The 16521-nt window shown below is 40.5% G+C and overlaps 1 protein-coding gene across 2 annotated transcripts in view; it reads right to left on the bottom strand.

Annotated features, from left to right (window-relative positions):
* Nucleotides 1-3454: 3454 nt before the first annotated feature.
* Ulk2 (unc-51 like autophagy activating kinase 2) overlaps nt 3455-16521 on the bottom strand; it is a 75797-nt gene continuing 62730 nt past the window's right edge. For both annotated transcript variants that reach the window (XM_055594085.1, XM_055594086.1), the window contains 7 exons: nt 15078-15227; nt 12319-12527; nt 9805-9983; nt 9165-9283; nt 8731-8888; nt 7362-7497; nt 3455-5626 (listed from right to left, as the gene is read on the bottom strand). In XM_055594085.1, coding sequence (XP_055450060.1) covers nt 5568-5626; nt 7362-7497; nt 8731-8888; nt 9165-9283; nt 9805-9983; nt 12319-12527; nt 15078-15227 — 1010 coding nt within the window. In that variant the 3' untranslated portion in view covers nt 3455-5567. The remainder of the gene's footprint in view (nt 5627-7361; nt 7498-8730; nt 8889-9164; nt 9284-9804; nt 9984-12318; nt 12528-15077; nt 15228-16521) is intronic.

The raw sequence follows: 16521 nt of genomic DNA, 5'->3' as shown, positions 1-16521 counted from the left end.
TTTGGATTACAAACTATTTGTGGTTTTGAAACGCTGTGGGACACTGGAGACCAGATGAAATAGCTAATGTTAGTTGGATACACTTTTCAATAAAGAAGTCAAAGGGCTTAAAGAACAACATAAACAATACCCAAAGCCAAGTGCCTAGTGGGGAAGCCGTAGAAAGGTGGCTTTTCTGCAAGAACCAGACCTCTCCAGCAAATGGCCTGGCCATTCTGCATGTGGCTTCAATGAGTCCTAAATCTGGGCCTTGCTTCAAACAAATGCAAAACCAAGTTATTTTTCACCCTGTCCTAAAACAAAATCAACATAACTTTTATGCTTCACAACACAGGGATCAGAGTTCTTACTCATGACAGGTACTGCTCAAATGACTTCATGCTCAATTTGTCAATTGTCTTCCAACCCTCCAAGGGTCCAACTCTTCCCCTACTTGGTAAGTCAGTTAGTTAAGATAGCTGCCCAAAGACACACAGCTGAACTCAGAAATTGCTGGTGTGTGGCCAGGGAGACCCCTAAGCTGAGCTGCAGAGACCCTGAAGGAGATGCGGAAAGGAGTTTTCAGTACATAGTGTTTAAATTGCCATCTACCCATGCAACAAGCACAGGACTGTGGTCGATGCAGCATGGGGCAGGGGCTGAGAGGTGTACTCAGCTAGCTCAAGCTGAACAACCTCACGTAGGTATCTACTGAAGAATAGTCTCCGGGTCAGCCCAGGCTATGGAGCTCCTGGGAAAGCTGCTAACACATGCTCAATGACAAAGGTCTTTATGGCACAATTGACCCAAAGTAAAACAAAGCAAAACCCACAGCTGGAGAAATGGCTTAGTGTTAAAAGTACACACTGCTCTTGCAGTGGACCCATCCAGGTTCAGTCTCGGAACTCACAATGTTCACTGCAGTTACAGAGACTCAGTGCCCTCCTCTGGCCTCTATAGGTTTTAGGCACTCATGTGGTGCACAGACATACATGCAGGCAAAACACTCACCAAGATAAGCTTAGAAACCCAAACAAAAACCAACCTACTTCTCACAGCATTCTTCCTTGGTACCACAGCAGTGCTTTATGGCCTAATCTCCTGTGCAGCCTTTACTGGGTGCTTTGTGGTCACTGTCGGCATAAGGTTAACCTGTAATTCAAATGCTGATTTCTGTATCCCCCATATCTGGCTGCAAACCTTGTTCTGAGAATGTCTTAATGTTGTATAAACTCTGCTTCCCAATGGCTCCTCTGAAATGTCAATAAAACAGCTCAGAGCCAATCACTGAGCAGAGGAGGAGGGGTTAAAAGAGGAAGTAGGGAATTCAGCCTGGGGATTGAGCCACAGGAGATGTCCAGGAAGGAGAGAGGAGCTGGAGCAGGAAAGCTACAAAATTCAAATATCCTGGAGAATACACTGGGAGAAAACCAGATTAGCCTAGAGGGTTAAGAGTAGAGTAATAAGAACTCAGTGGCTGGCTCTTTGACCACCCCCACCCCGATGGGGGAGCAGCCTTGTCAGGCCACAGAGGAAGGAGGACAATGTAGCCAGTCCTGATGAAACCTGATAAAGTAGAGTCAGATGGAAGAGGAGGAAGACCTCCCCTATCAGTAGACTTGGAGAGGGGCATGAGAAGAGATGAGGGAGGGAGGGTGGAATTAGGACGGAATGAGGGAGGGGGCTACAGCTGGGATACAAAGTGAATAAACTGAATTTAATATAAAAAATAAAAATTTTATTAAAAAGTTAATTTAAAAAAATAAGAGTAATAACTGCTCAGTTCTTGTGTTGTGAAGCTAATTATAAACAAATATATAGTCTCAGTTATATGATAGCTGGGTTAAGAGTGAAACAAAGAGAAACCAACAGTTATGAAATTAACTGTAACAGGTCACCACGGCAACAAGATCATAGCCTTGTTGCTTTCTCTTGATTCTTTACCAGTTTGGTTTCATCTCTGGCACAAATCCTGTGATTTTTGTCCTGGATCATCACCAGTATCCTACAGGCTCTGCTTTTTAAATGTATTTCTAATTTTTATTTTAGAGACAGTTTTGTGTTTTTTTTCTAACATGCAGCTTTGGCTGTCCCAGAACTCACTCTACAGACCATGCTGGCCTCGAATGCAGAGATCTGCCTGCCCCTGCTTCCCCACTGCTGAGATTACCACACCAGGGGGCGCTGCATTTATAGGGCCATCACTTCAGATCCAACTTCCTGATTTACCTGACAGAAAGTCTTACTTCTTCTTGATTCCTCTCTCACAGGACTTTGTAAAGCATGAAAGGGACTTGGGAAGGACTTAACAGTCTGCATGGCTGCTGATTCAATGACTCAGAACCCATGAGCAAAGCAGCCAAATGCCATCTAAAGCTGAGTGATGTAGGAGACCAGCTCTCTAGGCAGCAGGTGCTCCTGCCAAGTGGCTGTGCTACACAAGTGTCGGTTAGCACTGCGCACAAAGGATGAAGGGAAGTCTGTCTCCTCCACCAGGGTTTCACTACTTGAGTACACAAGCTCAAGTGTATTTTCCCCAACTCAGGTTCCTTTTCTTTGTTCTTAAGAGACTGAGATAGGCCATCCCTAATCATAGCACTTCCTGGTTCTTATGCTGGACTGTAGAATAGTTCCTCTTGTGGGAAAGTGAGCACTGTACTATGGAAAATAAGTCATTCATTCATTGAATGTTCTCAAACAAAATAATAAAAGTTGGCCAGTTGTGGTGGCTCATGCCTGTAATCCCAGCACTTGGGGAGGCAGAGGCAAGCCGATTGCTGTGAGTACTAGGCCAGCCTGGTATACAAAGGGAGTCTAGGACAGCTAAGGCTACACAGAGAAACTTTGTCTCAAAACAAACAAGAAAAGTAATAAAAGTCGGGTACCAGCAATTTTAAGCACAATATCCCCAAGCAGGCCAGCTGGGTAGAAGAGGAAGCAGCAAAGGAATGAGTTGGAAGGCGAGATGCCATCATTTCTGACACGAAGTGCTGCAGGAAGCTGACCCTGAGTACCCGCTCCATGCAGATGGGAGGTAAGCAATGCAGACACGTCAGATGCATCAGTCCGAGGGACCTACTCTATGCCCTTATCTCTCCTGCATTCAACTCAACTTCCTCTTTTTACCCTTGGAAGACTGAAGCATCAACTAACAAGAGCTTCTCACAAGCTCTTATACCCGGTTCCTGTGAGGCCCATTACTCTTCCTAGTAGAGGAAAGGACACATAAGAGGGCTGCAGGAGATAATTATGTCAAGAAAGATCTTCAACAGTTGATGGTTAAAGAAAATCCACATAGCAAAAAACAAAACAAAATAAACCCCCAAAGAAACAAAGACAAAAAAACAATTGGCAAGTTCACTGATAATTCTACTGACATTTGCATGACCAATAATTTTCCAGGTTATGATATGAATGTAAGTGCGACCCATGAATGTGTAAACTTGTCTATTTCCATTTTATCAAACACATGAAATAAAATACAGAAACATAAAGCATTTATTTATTATTGCTGTAATCAAGGCAAAAATCTCTCTAAACAATTAGCCTTGAAAATGGTAGTGTAACCTGAACCATTACACGTGAGTTTACAGCGTGTTCTCTGCTGCTGCGCTGTCACCGCACACCACCTACAAGACATTTGTCGTACAAGAGCTTGAGCGCTACAGTGCAGTCTCAACACGTGGCTAGCTCCTACTGCACACCCTTACCCTCTCCCAACCTGTTCATACTGTATTTTTAAGAAGTGGTAGAAGAGGAGGCTAAATCTACCTACTTAGAAAACGAACTGAGATAAACAGGATAATGAAGAGAACATGAAAGAATTCAGTGTAAAAAATTACATAAGACATTTAATCACTAATATAAGGAGGGAGTATAGTGCGCCTGCAGGAGCCTGCATGACAGCCACCAAGAGTCTTGAATGCTGGAGCAGGACAAAGGATATTGATGACCAAGTTTCCAACCCATTCTCTAAGGAAGCATCTGGCTTGACAAGCCACTTAATACTAACCCAACTATAACCTAAAAACACTGTCAGTTTTATTTAACCTTAATATACATTTGTACAAGCAATTTAAAAAAGGCTATTACACAATGATTCAGTGAGTTTTAGCTAGTTTGAAGAATAATGCATGCAGTTACAAATGAGAGGTAGAAACACTGTAATAAAGACCTAAAACTACAAACATCTTATAAATAAATGTTCAAATTAACTACTGGAATTTCATACAGATAAATAATGTAAAAGTTACATTACTTTGTCCACCAAGTAAATGAAAACCATGTTTTCTCTGTTAACTTTAATCAGCACACTGAATTAAGTGTGATGCCAAAGGGCTTCTGCTCAGCTATCAGAGTGCAGGTTATTATGTGAAAGGACTGGAAAAAAAAAAGGATTAAAACCAGTAAATGGTTTATTCAAGTATTCAAGCAGGTAAGTAAAAGAAATAAAATAATATACAACATAGGAACCATTCTCGGAGAGATGTTGATGGTGAACTGTCAGGATTAACACTGAGAAGTACATTAGTCTGCAGAGAGCTGCCCATTTTTCTAAGGGAAAACAAACCTCATTTCTTACTAATTTCATGTAGAAATTCCACATCACTAACAAGCCTTTATTCATCACTTTGATTTGGCCCTATTGAAATTATCAAGAGTACCTCTTGATTCATGATAGCTTTCTAATACTGCCCAAATAAACTTAGCCTTTAATAAACCTAGGTCACAGGTATCGATGCACATTCTGCATGCACAACAAAAAAATGCAAACAACCAGCAACTCAAAATACCACTGAGAAGATCTGTTGGTGAAGATAACAGGTAAGAAAAATGCAAAGGTTCACATGAATGCAAGTTCTGACCATTTAAAAGTTAAATGGAGATTACACATGAATTCTGAAAAGGGCATATGTATATAATCAAGTAAAATATTTTAAACAAGTCCATTGTGCCTCAGTTAGTTTTAAACTGCAAAATCCAATACATATTATTTTAATAAATTAGTGCAATATGAAAGATTTTGGAAGATTAATGTATGTCCACATTAGATCAAGTTGAAGGTTTCACAATTCATCCAAGAGTCACCTTTTGCTTCTTCTTAAGACTCTTCCTCCTGAGCTGTTTAAAAGCATGCTCAGATTCAGACAACCTTACCCCAAACCTCAAACTGTCTGGATGAGCTGTATGCTCTCTTGCTTGCATATGCCTTAGCAAAACATGGAATTTCACATATTGCTCAGAGAGCTGAGTGAAGCCACTCACTTTGTTTCTTGTTTACTTATCCATAAGAATAACTGTACTTATGATGCTAGTTCTAAGGTACATTTATTTTCCAGGTTCAAACTCGAGCCATGTGCAATACTCTTTTGCTTCTGTTTCTATAAAGAAAAAGGAAGGGGGGAGTGACTTCTCCAATAAGGCAGGTTTTCTACAAACATGTAGTAGTTTTGTGTTGTTTTTCCTTCTGAAGTTGCTGCTTGTTCTTTGGCAGTCACCGCAGTTCCCTGGGATGGGTGACAGAACCGAGCTGTAATCCCACAAGGATCACCTCATGCTCCCATGCTGTCCACAGACGTGCCTGCTGCTCACACAGCTGCAGTGCTGCAGCAGAGTGCCGACAGTCTTCTCTCAATGCTACACTTATCTAGAAATAAAATTTAAATTACATTAATAATAAAGCCACCTGTGTTTTCTAACCCAGAGACAGAGAAACTGAGAGGGAAACCACACTTTTACCACCACGGTCCCTGCTCTTTCTACCAAAGTTAACAGCACGAATATGGTTTTTTTTTCTCTGTCAGCAACAACTCAGACATGACCTAAGGTTTAGTGCTGTATTGGTAAGATTCAAATTAGCATACTACACAGAGAAGATTTAGATGTAACAATTCTCTTGCTCAGAAGTGCAAGTAACTCCGACTGCCACGGCCATTACACTGTGGCATCGCCATACATTGCAAGAGCAGCTCTTCCTCAGACACCAGGCACTAGGGATACATGTGTCATCACCCTGGCATCCCATCAGCCCATGCTCTGTTAGCTACATAAAATCTGTGGTCAAGCCCAGAAAGTTTAAAAGAGTTCTCTTCAGTCATAAAACAATGTCCTCCTCCATTCTTAAATAGGAACGTGACAACAAAATAATGCAATGAAAAAAATCTAGAATAAAAGTAATTTATATTCAGCCTAATCCTTACAGCATACAAGGTTTGCACTGTTATCAATATCTTACATAGACTGAGATCACAGATTAATATTTGTTCAAAAAATTTTTTGAGACAGGGTTTCTCAGTGTAGCCCTGGCTGTCCTGGACTGCCTCTGTAGTCCATGCTGGCTTCGAACTCACAGAGATCTACCTACCTCTGCCTCCCATGTGCTAGGATTACAGGCATTACAGGCATGCATCACTATGCCCGGCTTTTTTTTTTTTTTTTTTTAAGACAGGGTTTCTCCTTGAACCCCTGGCTGTTCTGGAACTCGATATGTATATCAGACTGGCCTCACAGAGATTCGCCTGATTCTGCCTCCCAAGTGCTGGGATTAAAAGTTGTTCAGGTTTTTAAAACCCAAGATTCATCTCAGGCAGGATGATTCCAAACTCAGAAGACAAACTGCAATTAACTAAATTCAGTAGTTCTTTCTAAACCACAAAAGGTATGAACTATAGACATTATCAGACTCTATCTGCAAGCACAGCACTATCAATACAGCACACCTCAGCCACTGCTATGGAGTGACTGACAACTGGGCGGTACTTACATACAGCTAGCAGAGAACTCAAGATTTTGGGGAAGAAGAGAGGCAAGAGGAAACAACAAACCAATTGTTTTTGGAAAATATCTCATAATGAGGGTTGGAGAGATGGCTCAGCAATTAAGAGTACTGGCTGTTCTCCTGGAGGACCTCGATTCAAGTCCTGACACTCACATAGCTGCTCACAACTTCAGCTCCAGGGGATCTGATACCTTTGTCTGGCCTCAGAAGGCACCGAGCATACACCGTGTCACACTTAGACACAGGCAGAACACCCAAGCACTTAACACTAATGAAATTAAATGCCATAATGATAACCAATTTCTTTTGTTTTTTTGGTTTCAAAACAGGATTTTTCTGTGTAGCTCTGGCTGTCCTGGAGCTCCCTCTGTAGAGCAGGCTGGCCTAGAACTCACAGAGATCTGCTTGTCTCTGCCACTCAAGTGCTGGGATTAAAGGTGTGCACCACCACTGCCCAGATGATACCCAATTCTTTAAAAACTAAATAAACAAAGAAAATAAAAAACTATGGCTATCTATTTCTCAGTTTTCTATTTAATAGTTTGGAGCCCAGTTGTGGAAGTGGGACTGGGGACAAGGGAGCACTGCTGTACCAGTGACTTACATTTATGCACATTTTCAACATCTGTAGGGTCCTGCAGGATCTTACTTAGGCCTTCCAAAAGAAGGGCTGCCTTGTGGTAGCGATAAACAATGTCTTCTGTCTGTTGAAACATCTCATCCAGGGCTGCAGATTGAACCTGGAACCAATTAGCAAAACGAGAAAATTTGCACCTTCAAGGATATACAAGTCCTAGGGTCAATGCAGCTTTAAAAAGCATATTAAAATCAATATATTTTATGAAAGGAAGAAAGACTCTGTAATGTTACAGTTAAATCCAGAAAGGAAAGAAGCAACATAATTCTTACTATAAAATTCTTACTGTCTTAATGTACTATAATGTGTAGTTTAGAGCAGTAGAATATATTCTTGTCAGTTTACAATTTTTTTTATTTTTTAGTTTTTTGAGACAGGGTTTTCTGTATAGCCTTAGCTGTCCTAGAACTCGCTCTGTAGACCAGGCTGACCTTGAACTCAGAGATCCGCCTGCCTCTGCCTCCCAAGTGCTGGGATTAAAGGCATGTGCCACTACTGCCCTTTGTCAGTTTATATTCTAAAGCTATTTCATAAAATTATCTGCTTTAAGCCGGGTGGTGGTGGTGGCGCTCTCCAGACCAGCCTGGTCTTCAGAGGAAGTTCCAGGACAGCCAGGGCTATACAAAGAAACCCTGTCTTGAAAAAAACCTGTTTTGTTTTAAACAAAAAACATCCTAAAAAACAAAAACAAAAAAACCTATCTATTTTAGTAGCTGTCAAGGTAAAGCGAAGGGTATAGCAACATCACAACTGCAATTTATTTAAATGGGACGGATCTATTATGTTAAAAAGGTAAAATAACATTAGCTCATAAATTTTCTCTATTTAAACACTTAATAACCCTATGTAATATATATATGTATGTTATGTATTCCTTAGAGTCAAACAAATGGTGTCTATACTTCAAGAAAGTCAGTAAGTTGAGCTCAAACACCTAAATTTTTGTGTATTAACAAAGCAGTATTTTTTCCAAGTTTTACAGAGCCAAAATTTCTTAAATAGCAGAAAAGTGTTAATTTAATCTTTAGATAAAACTATATAAGGATGAGAACATAACTTTGTAAATGAAGTTTAAAAGGAAATATAATAAAATTTGTCAAATGTAACAACCATAAACTATAGTAAGTTTATTAAATAAGTTACATTATGTTAAGTACTCCTTAAATGTCAGGAAAGTCCAGTTACTTCATTAGGTAATCACACCACTTGGGACTTGAGAAAGGATAGGATATAAACCACTAAAAGAACAGATCATTTCAAGTAGGTGTTCAATTCCAAAGACACTCAGAAGGAAATACTGTAGTGTCTTAAAATGCTAAGCCTTGAAAAGATTTACCATTTCCACAGCACAATTATAGATGAGTTTCTCTGCAGTCACACTGTTGATTTCGTCAATAAATCTCTGTTTATCGGAGAAGAAGCGATTCAGCTTTTCTGTAAGTTTCTTGCACATGGTGATGCAGAATTTATATCGTTCATTCAGATTTTTAACCACTGAAACAAAGTTGAAATTGGAATTATTTTTAATTTTCTTCCAGAAATAACATAGAGACATGTGCACCTTTTCTGCTGTTGGGAAGAAAGTGACACTCCATGGTCACCGAAGGAAAGGACTGACAGTCAGAGTCTATGGTCTTTCAGTATGAAAAGACAGGTCCCGCACTTCTGACCTCTTTGTAGCAAGGAAACAATCAGAAACAAAAGATCAGCAGAGGCTAACTTTCCGGGACAGGTAGGCACGACACAGAGGCCCACGGAGCCACACACTACCTTGTTTCACAGCTGTGGATGGGCTCAGCTTCCCAGACTTGATCTGAGCTTTGGCGAGATGCAGGGAAGCTGCCAGCAGCTGTGCTGCTTTCATGTACAACACCAGCTGCTCCACCCGCCTGCACCGGAAGACATAAGCAGAGAATTGTCCTGAACTGACCCACAAGACTCAGCATGTAGGCTACCATCCAAACAGCTCTTCTAGGAAACTGCATCCTGAATCCCCTTCCCCCAAGACAAGATACTCCTGTGAATCCCTGGCAGATCTCAATTTATTAACCCTCCTGCCTTAGTGTCCCAAGTGCTGGGTGTGCAACAACACCCTGCTCCTGCTTGACTCTTCAGCATATATCTAACTCCCAAAGGGAGAAGAACTGGTATGGAGAAAGATATCTGAATATTACAGGAACACTGAAATAAAAATCTGTATGACCTCTTGGTCATCAAATATCTTCAGTGGTAAATTTTCAGAGAAAGGTGATGTTAAGGTTGTATAATAAACTCTTGGCTAACATCTCACACAATGAACCGACTCAGGTTTCCTTGCAGCTTTTCAAAGTGAGACATGACTTCTGACAGGTAACAGTGTCCACAGTTTATAGAAAACAAAGAATCTGTTAGTATGATAGGAGGCACCTACCCCCAGTCTTTGCTTAGCTGGCTGATCTGGTCCACAACTACACTCTCTTGAATCTGGTACAAGGACACAGCAGATGTGCACAGCTCAGGGTTCCCACCCCTCACTGCTGTCAGGTCCAGCACACACTCAGTAAACATTAACATCACGTTCAGATGGCGTAAGGTGTCTGTGTGTTCCTGCTGCAAAAGCAAGGTGTTTTATAACATTTTAGATTAATGGCTTAATTGTATTAATACATAGAAGGTTTTCCTATATTATGAATGTTGGAATGATCAAAGAAAAACAATGTTTTTAAAATTTCAGAGAGCTGTTAGAAAATAAATACACTCAAACCAAATATTATGTGTGGATATGTCTGCATGTATTGAAGTACCCACCCAAGTAGGCTACAAACAGAAGTCACTGTGCTTTTACCAGAAAAATAAAAACAAACTAAAGCAAAACATGAATAATTGAATCAATCTATGTAAAACAAAAACATGTCAAAATAGACATCACGAGTATAAGGCAGGGCTGGAGAAATGGCTCAGTGGTTAAGAGTACTGGCTGTTCTTGCAGAGGACAGGGGTTCAAGTCCCAGCACCTACATGGTGCCTCACAAACACTTCTCACTACAGGTCCAAGAGGTCTGACCCCTTTCCTGACCCCCATGGACAACAGGAAGAAACATGGTACATAACATAGGCAAAACATTCACATACATTAAATAAAATAAAGTTTTAAAAAGTGAAAGATGACAAGGACAGGTCTGGAGAGATGCTCAGCAGGAAGAAGCACTTGCCATGCAACCCTGAAATCCTGAGCTTAATCTCCAGAGCCCCTGAGCGGGGACAGAAAGAAGGACGACATCTGTAATCTCAGAACTGTTAAATGAGATGGGAAGTAAAGAGAGGAGAATCATCCAGAAACCCGTGGGCCAGCTATCTTGGAGCATACACTGCTGCAGAAACAAGAGAGATCCTGCTTCAACTGAGACTAGAAACAATGCCAAAAGTTGTTCTCTGACCTCCATATGACATATGTGTGTCACCACACTCCCATATACATAATAAATTTAAAAAATTAAAAATATTACAAGGACACTTTTAACACTAAATTAGTCTCTTTTTTTGTTGTTTACTTGTTCCTCTGTATAGCTCTGGGACTTGATTTGTAGATGAGGCTGGCCTCAAACTCACAGAGATTCACCTACTGCTGCCTGAGTGCTCGGACTAAATGTATGTGCTACCACCACCTGCCCTTAAACTTATTTATTTATTGATTGATTGATTGAGATAGGGTCTTGCTATGTAATCTCAGGCTAGTCTGTAACTTCTATCCTCCTGCTTCACGCTCTGAATATCAGGATTTACAGCTGTTGCCACCAAGTTCTATGTTTCTTTACAGTTCAGTGAGCTTACTGACTTGTTATTTTAGAGAGTTTTAGATCTGGGGATGGTCGGTGATTGGATGCTGATGGTTGTGGTTTGCCTCACCAGCCTTAAGTTTCTGAGACAAGGAGGAAAAGCACTTACATTTCTAAATGTCTCTAAGCTCCATAACAGCATATTAGACTATATTCACCAATATATGCAGTGTTATCCTTAAGTTGGGGGTAAGGAACCTCTGGTTCTAGATTTGTGCTTAGCATAGGGCAGATGACGTAAAGTATGTTTTATTCCTGTAGAGCTGGATCCACAGAGGAAAAGTACTGATCTATGAATGTAATCATCTAGTCTGCTTAAGCAGGATGTTTCTGTGCTAGTGACTACTGTGGCATTATGGCTAACTGTTACTCTTATTTTTGACATAGGGTCTTATTATATAGCCCAGGCTGACCTCAAACTCAAAATCCTCCTGCCTTGGCTTCCAAGTGCTAAAATTACAGGTATGTGTCACCATGCTGGCATAATTATTTTTTATTTTATAAATTAATACTTTTATTAATTCTTTGAGAATTTCGTATTTTGATGTTAACCACACATTCCTCTTCCTAAGTCCTCCCAGATCCATTCTCATCTACTCACCTCCGAATCTTCATGTCCACTTTTTAAAAAATAACCTATCAAGTCCAATTTTTGCTGACTATATGTTCCTGGGTGTGGGCCATCCACTGGAGCTATAGAGACCACAATCTTAAAGAAAACTGACTCACCTTTCCCAGAAGCCAAACTGTCCTGGCATTGTTTTTAAATCTAAGTTTAGATGCACGATTCTTACCCAATAAAGAGACTACTGAGGATAAAAAGTTATGTTTCTAGAGAAAAAATTTTAATCCTACAAATAGAGTTGGGCATAGGTAATGCACAACTGTAACTCCAGCACTGGTGAAATCAAGGCCAGGCCAGCCTATATACTTTCAGGATATACAGGATTATGTGTAGTAAGATCTTGTTTCAAACAAATAAACAAACAAACAAACATGGGAATTTTGAAATTTGAGAAATACTTGATATAGTTTGTTCTTTCATCGTCACTAGAACACTCAAATCAGATCAACACTAGATTCACACATCCCTGCAATTTCTTCCCTACCTCCATCAGTGTCTCCTCTGGTAGTTCAGGAGCTTCAAAGGTGATGAGACCCTCTAGGCTGGGTGGTGAAGCACCATAAGGCACGTATCTTAGGCTGGGAGCTGCGTCTGCTCCTGGTGGGGAGGAGCCCAACCCTGGCCCAGGTGGGGAGCCCACATACACTCGGCCACTCGCAGAGCACAAGGAGCCTCCTGAGCTGCTGGACCCCACTACAAAGAAACAATGCACGTATCACAGGTCCACTGCTGGCTTTCACACTGCCTTCTCTCATTTACTGAACATAACCCATTTAAGTGACAAAAAAACTACTTAAAGTCTCAGGCTCCTCATTCTATATGAACACACAAACATGTTCATACATATACATATATAAATAAAACAGAACCATCATTTCCAGTTTTCCCACACTCCATTTTAAACAAATTTATGGAACATGCAATTTGTACACTATTTCTTTCTCCCTAGTAGACTTGGTAAGTATAAAATGCACCGGATGCACAGTAAGTAGGTCACTAACCTAACATATACAATGTGTATCTGGAATCATTTAAATTGCTGAGTTTTTGCATTAAAATTACTACTAAAATCATTTTTAAGTGATTTCTATGTGATAAGTAGTAATGGAAATTTCAAGGTACAAACATTATGAACATTTTGTTGTTGTTGTTGTTTTTCTGAGAAAAGATCTTTCTATATAACCGTGGCTGTTCTGGAAATCTATAGATCAGGCTGGCTTAGAGCTCAAGAGACCCCCCTGCCTCTGCTTCCCAAGTTCTGGGATTTAAGGTGTGCACTGCTACACCTACTAGTATATTACAGTTCTTCCCAGGAATAGCCACATACCTTTCTCTAGAAGTATTAGGTATGCCCACTAAACCACATCAGTCCTGGGCCTTATTAGCATTTTAAAATGCTAATATAGGTGTACCCTGATAGCAAGTGTCTTTAATTCCAGCAATTGGGAGGCAGAGGCAGGTGAATCTGTGTGAGTTTAAAACCAGTCTGCATACTCAGATCCTATCAAAAAAAAAAAGGAAGGAAGGAAGGAAAGAAAGAACAAAAACAGAAGAGATGTAGGAAGGAGAAGTAGAGAAAAGTAGGAAGAGAAAGAAGAAGAAAAAAGAAGAGGAGGAGGAGGAGGGAGATGAAGAAAGTATTAAAATGGTAGTTTATATTTAGGATTTAAAATTATTTTGTTTTTTTATTTTATTTGGAGACATGTCTCTCCAGGAAGACCTGGTTGACCTGGAGCTCACTCTGTATGTTTGAATATTTGTAAAACAATACTTTAACTCTGCCTTTCATTATCTTATCTTTCTCTTATTAATTTACAAGCACCTGGATTGGCAGTTTATTTAGAATACAAGAACCTAGAGGACACAGCACTTACAATTAAGACCATGATCACTTCAAGTCCACTTTATGTGCACATGAGTACAGGTGCCTGTAGAGGCCAAAGGAACTGGATCCACTAGGTCTGATGCTACAGACAGTTCTGAGTGACCACGTGGGTGTTGAAAAGTAACCTTGGTCCTCTGGAAAAGCAGGCAGTGCTCTTAACCGCTGAGCCAGCTCTACAGCTCAGTCAAATACTTTTTAAATTTTTGTTACTAGTAAACAACTTAGTCGGATGATTTTAAAAAACATAAAATTTAGTACAAACACTGGTTCCTGAAGTACAAAATTAAAAAAAAAAAAGAATAAGCCAGATCTGGTGGCATATGCTGTAATACCAATTACTTGGGTAGCTGAGGTAGGAGAATCTCAACTTTGAGGCCAGTCTGGACTACACTGTAAATTCAAGGTCATCCTGGGAAATTTGACAAGACCTCTTTGAAAAAAAATCAAAAAGTTAAGAAAATGTGTAAGTGTATGCGTGCGTGTGTGTGTGTGTGTGTGTGTATGTGTATATGTGTGAGTGTGTTCGAGAGTTGGGTGAGGAACATTAAAGGAAGCCAGGTTAGTTAAGACTAATAGTAGATCCTGTCTTTAAAAGCCTGGGGGAAGGACTGGGGAGATCGCTCAGGGTTGTTAAAGAGCACCCACTGCTCTTTCAGGGGACCTAGGTTTGATTACCAGGACCCACACGGCAGCTCATTAGTGTCTGCAATTCTAGGTCCAGAGGATTTGATAACCTTTTCTACCTCCTTGTACACAACTCAGGCATAAGCTGCACATATATGCATGCAGGCAAAACAATCATACACATAATTTTAAAGGGGGGCCTATTGAGGGTGTCAAGGCATATACTTCTATTCCCAACACTTGGAAGGTGGATGCCAGATGCAGGAGGATCAGAAGTTCAAGGTTATCCACATGAGAGGGCCTGGGGGAAACTGGGAATGCAGTTCAGTAATTTATCACTTATCTATCATGCGAGAGAGCCTTGGGTTTAATTACAGCACCACAACAAATACGTTAAAAAGGAATTTTCAAATAATTTACTAGATGTACTAAAATAAGACTTCAGTCTATGAATGAAGTAGTGCACAAACTAGATACGTATCTTCATGTAGAAGTCACAGTTTACTGTTATACTGCATACAGACGTGTGTAAGTATACACATAGCATACAGTAATTTTACCTTACAAAGTCCTCCCCAACAGGTTACCTCATTTACTTCTGACATGTAACTCTTTAAGGAAGGTAAACGGCTACGCTCACTTTACCAGGACGGAGACCGAAGCCTAGAGAAGTGCTTTGTCTGAACTCACTATCAGAACTAGTCAGGTAATGCACTAGAAGAAATGTTTCTCACCTGAGGTGGTTCTTGTTCGGAGGACCATATGTGTACAAGTAGGGGCTGTGGCACTGTGTGGAGGAGACCCCACCGTGAAGAGGACAGCCCTGGCGCTTGCTGCTGCTCCTGCTGGCAATGCCAGCACAACACCACAGGCTCCTGCAGGAGCTACAACAAGAAGTTGGCCAGATATTAGATTACATCCATAGTAGTCCTGTATGGTTACAGGTGTCCACCAAGGCTAGTCAGCATCCCTGGAGTTAGAGTCAGAGGCAGCTGTGAGTGCGCGTGGATGCTAATAAGCAAACTCGGTCCTCTGAAGAGCCAGAGGCACCTCTCCAGCCCCATTTAATATTACTTTCTAAAATTCTAATATTCACTCTAAAATTAGACTATTCCATATGATATTTTCAGCAAGAATATATTATTTTAGAGAGATGAGTCAGTATGTGAGAGCACTTGCCACTAAAGCTGATGATCTGAGTTTGAGTCCTACGGTTCTCAGGGTAGAGAAGAACCGCCTCTGGCGAGCCTGCAAGTCCACACACACATATACACATATAAAAAGTTTAAATGTAATTTAAAAGATATTTATTTGTTTGTTTTTTTCAAGACAGGGTTTTTCTGTGTAAACTTGGCTGTCCTGGAACTTCACTTTGTAGACCAGGATGGCCTAAAACTGAGAGATCCATCTGCCTCTGCCTCCTGGCACTGGAATTAAAGGTGTGTGCCACCTCTGCATGGCTGATGGGTCTCACTTTTAATCCCAACACTTGGGAGACAGAGGCAGGCAGATCTCTAGGAGTTTGAGACCAGTATGATCCACAGAGTGAATTCCAGGCCAGACAGAGCTACATAGTGAGACGCTGTCTCAGACAAAAAGTCTGTAATAAAAAAATTTTAGAGTAATATCTCTGTCTCTGTGAATCTTCATACCAAAGCATACTATCCAAAGTTTTAGATAGTTACAAAAGATCTGAATTTCAAGTTATATCTGTTGATAATTGGAAAAAATTAGACACTGAGAACCAGAACTAAAATACAAAGGTAAACAACAAAGATTAGAAAAACAAAGTTTAAACAAAGTTTATCTATGCCTTCAAACAAGACTCTGACATCTGTGAGGAAGTAAGCAAGGGGATAACAGGTGTTGATCAAGCTGGGACTGATAGGTTAAGCTTGGCTTAAATGAAGAGTGCATGAAAAGTTCCCCATCCACCAAAAGATCAGAATCAGCAAGTTTACTTCAGAGCCGTTTCACACTCAGACATCTAAAAATTACTACCTCTACAGGACCAAATAATAAAGCCAAGTGTTTACAATACAACCCATAAACATGAGAGAAGCCACCTTACGACTGCGGGGAAAAGCTACATAAGGCTCTAGTTTTGCTGGCCTTTACATGACCATAGATTGCTTTCTTTGAAGTTATTTAAGCGTAGGAGTGTTTTGCTCAAGTTTA

This window comes from Psammomys obesus, unplaced genomic scaffold, assembly GCF_907164565.1.
Source record: "Psammomys obesus unplaced genomic scaffold, mPsaObe1.curated_primary_1811, whole genome shotgun sequence".
Taxonomy (NCBI): domain Eukaryota; kingdom Metazoa; phylum Chordata; class Mammalia; order Rodentia; family Muridae; genus Psammomys; species Psammomys obesus.
The sequence above is the reverse complement of the archived record's forward strand: the minus strand, read 5'-3'. Positions and strand labels throughout refer to the sequence as shown.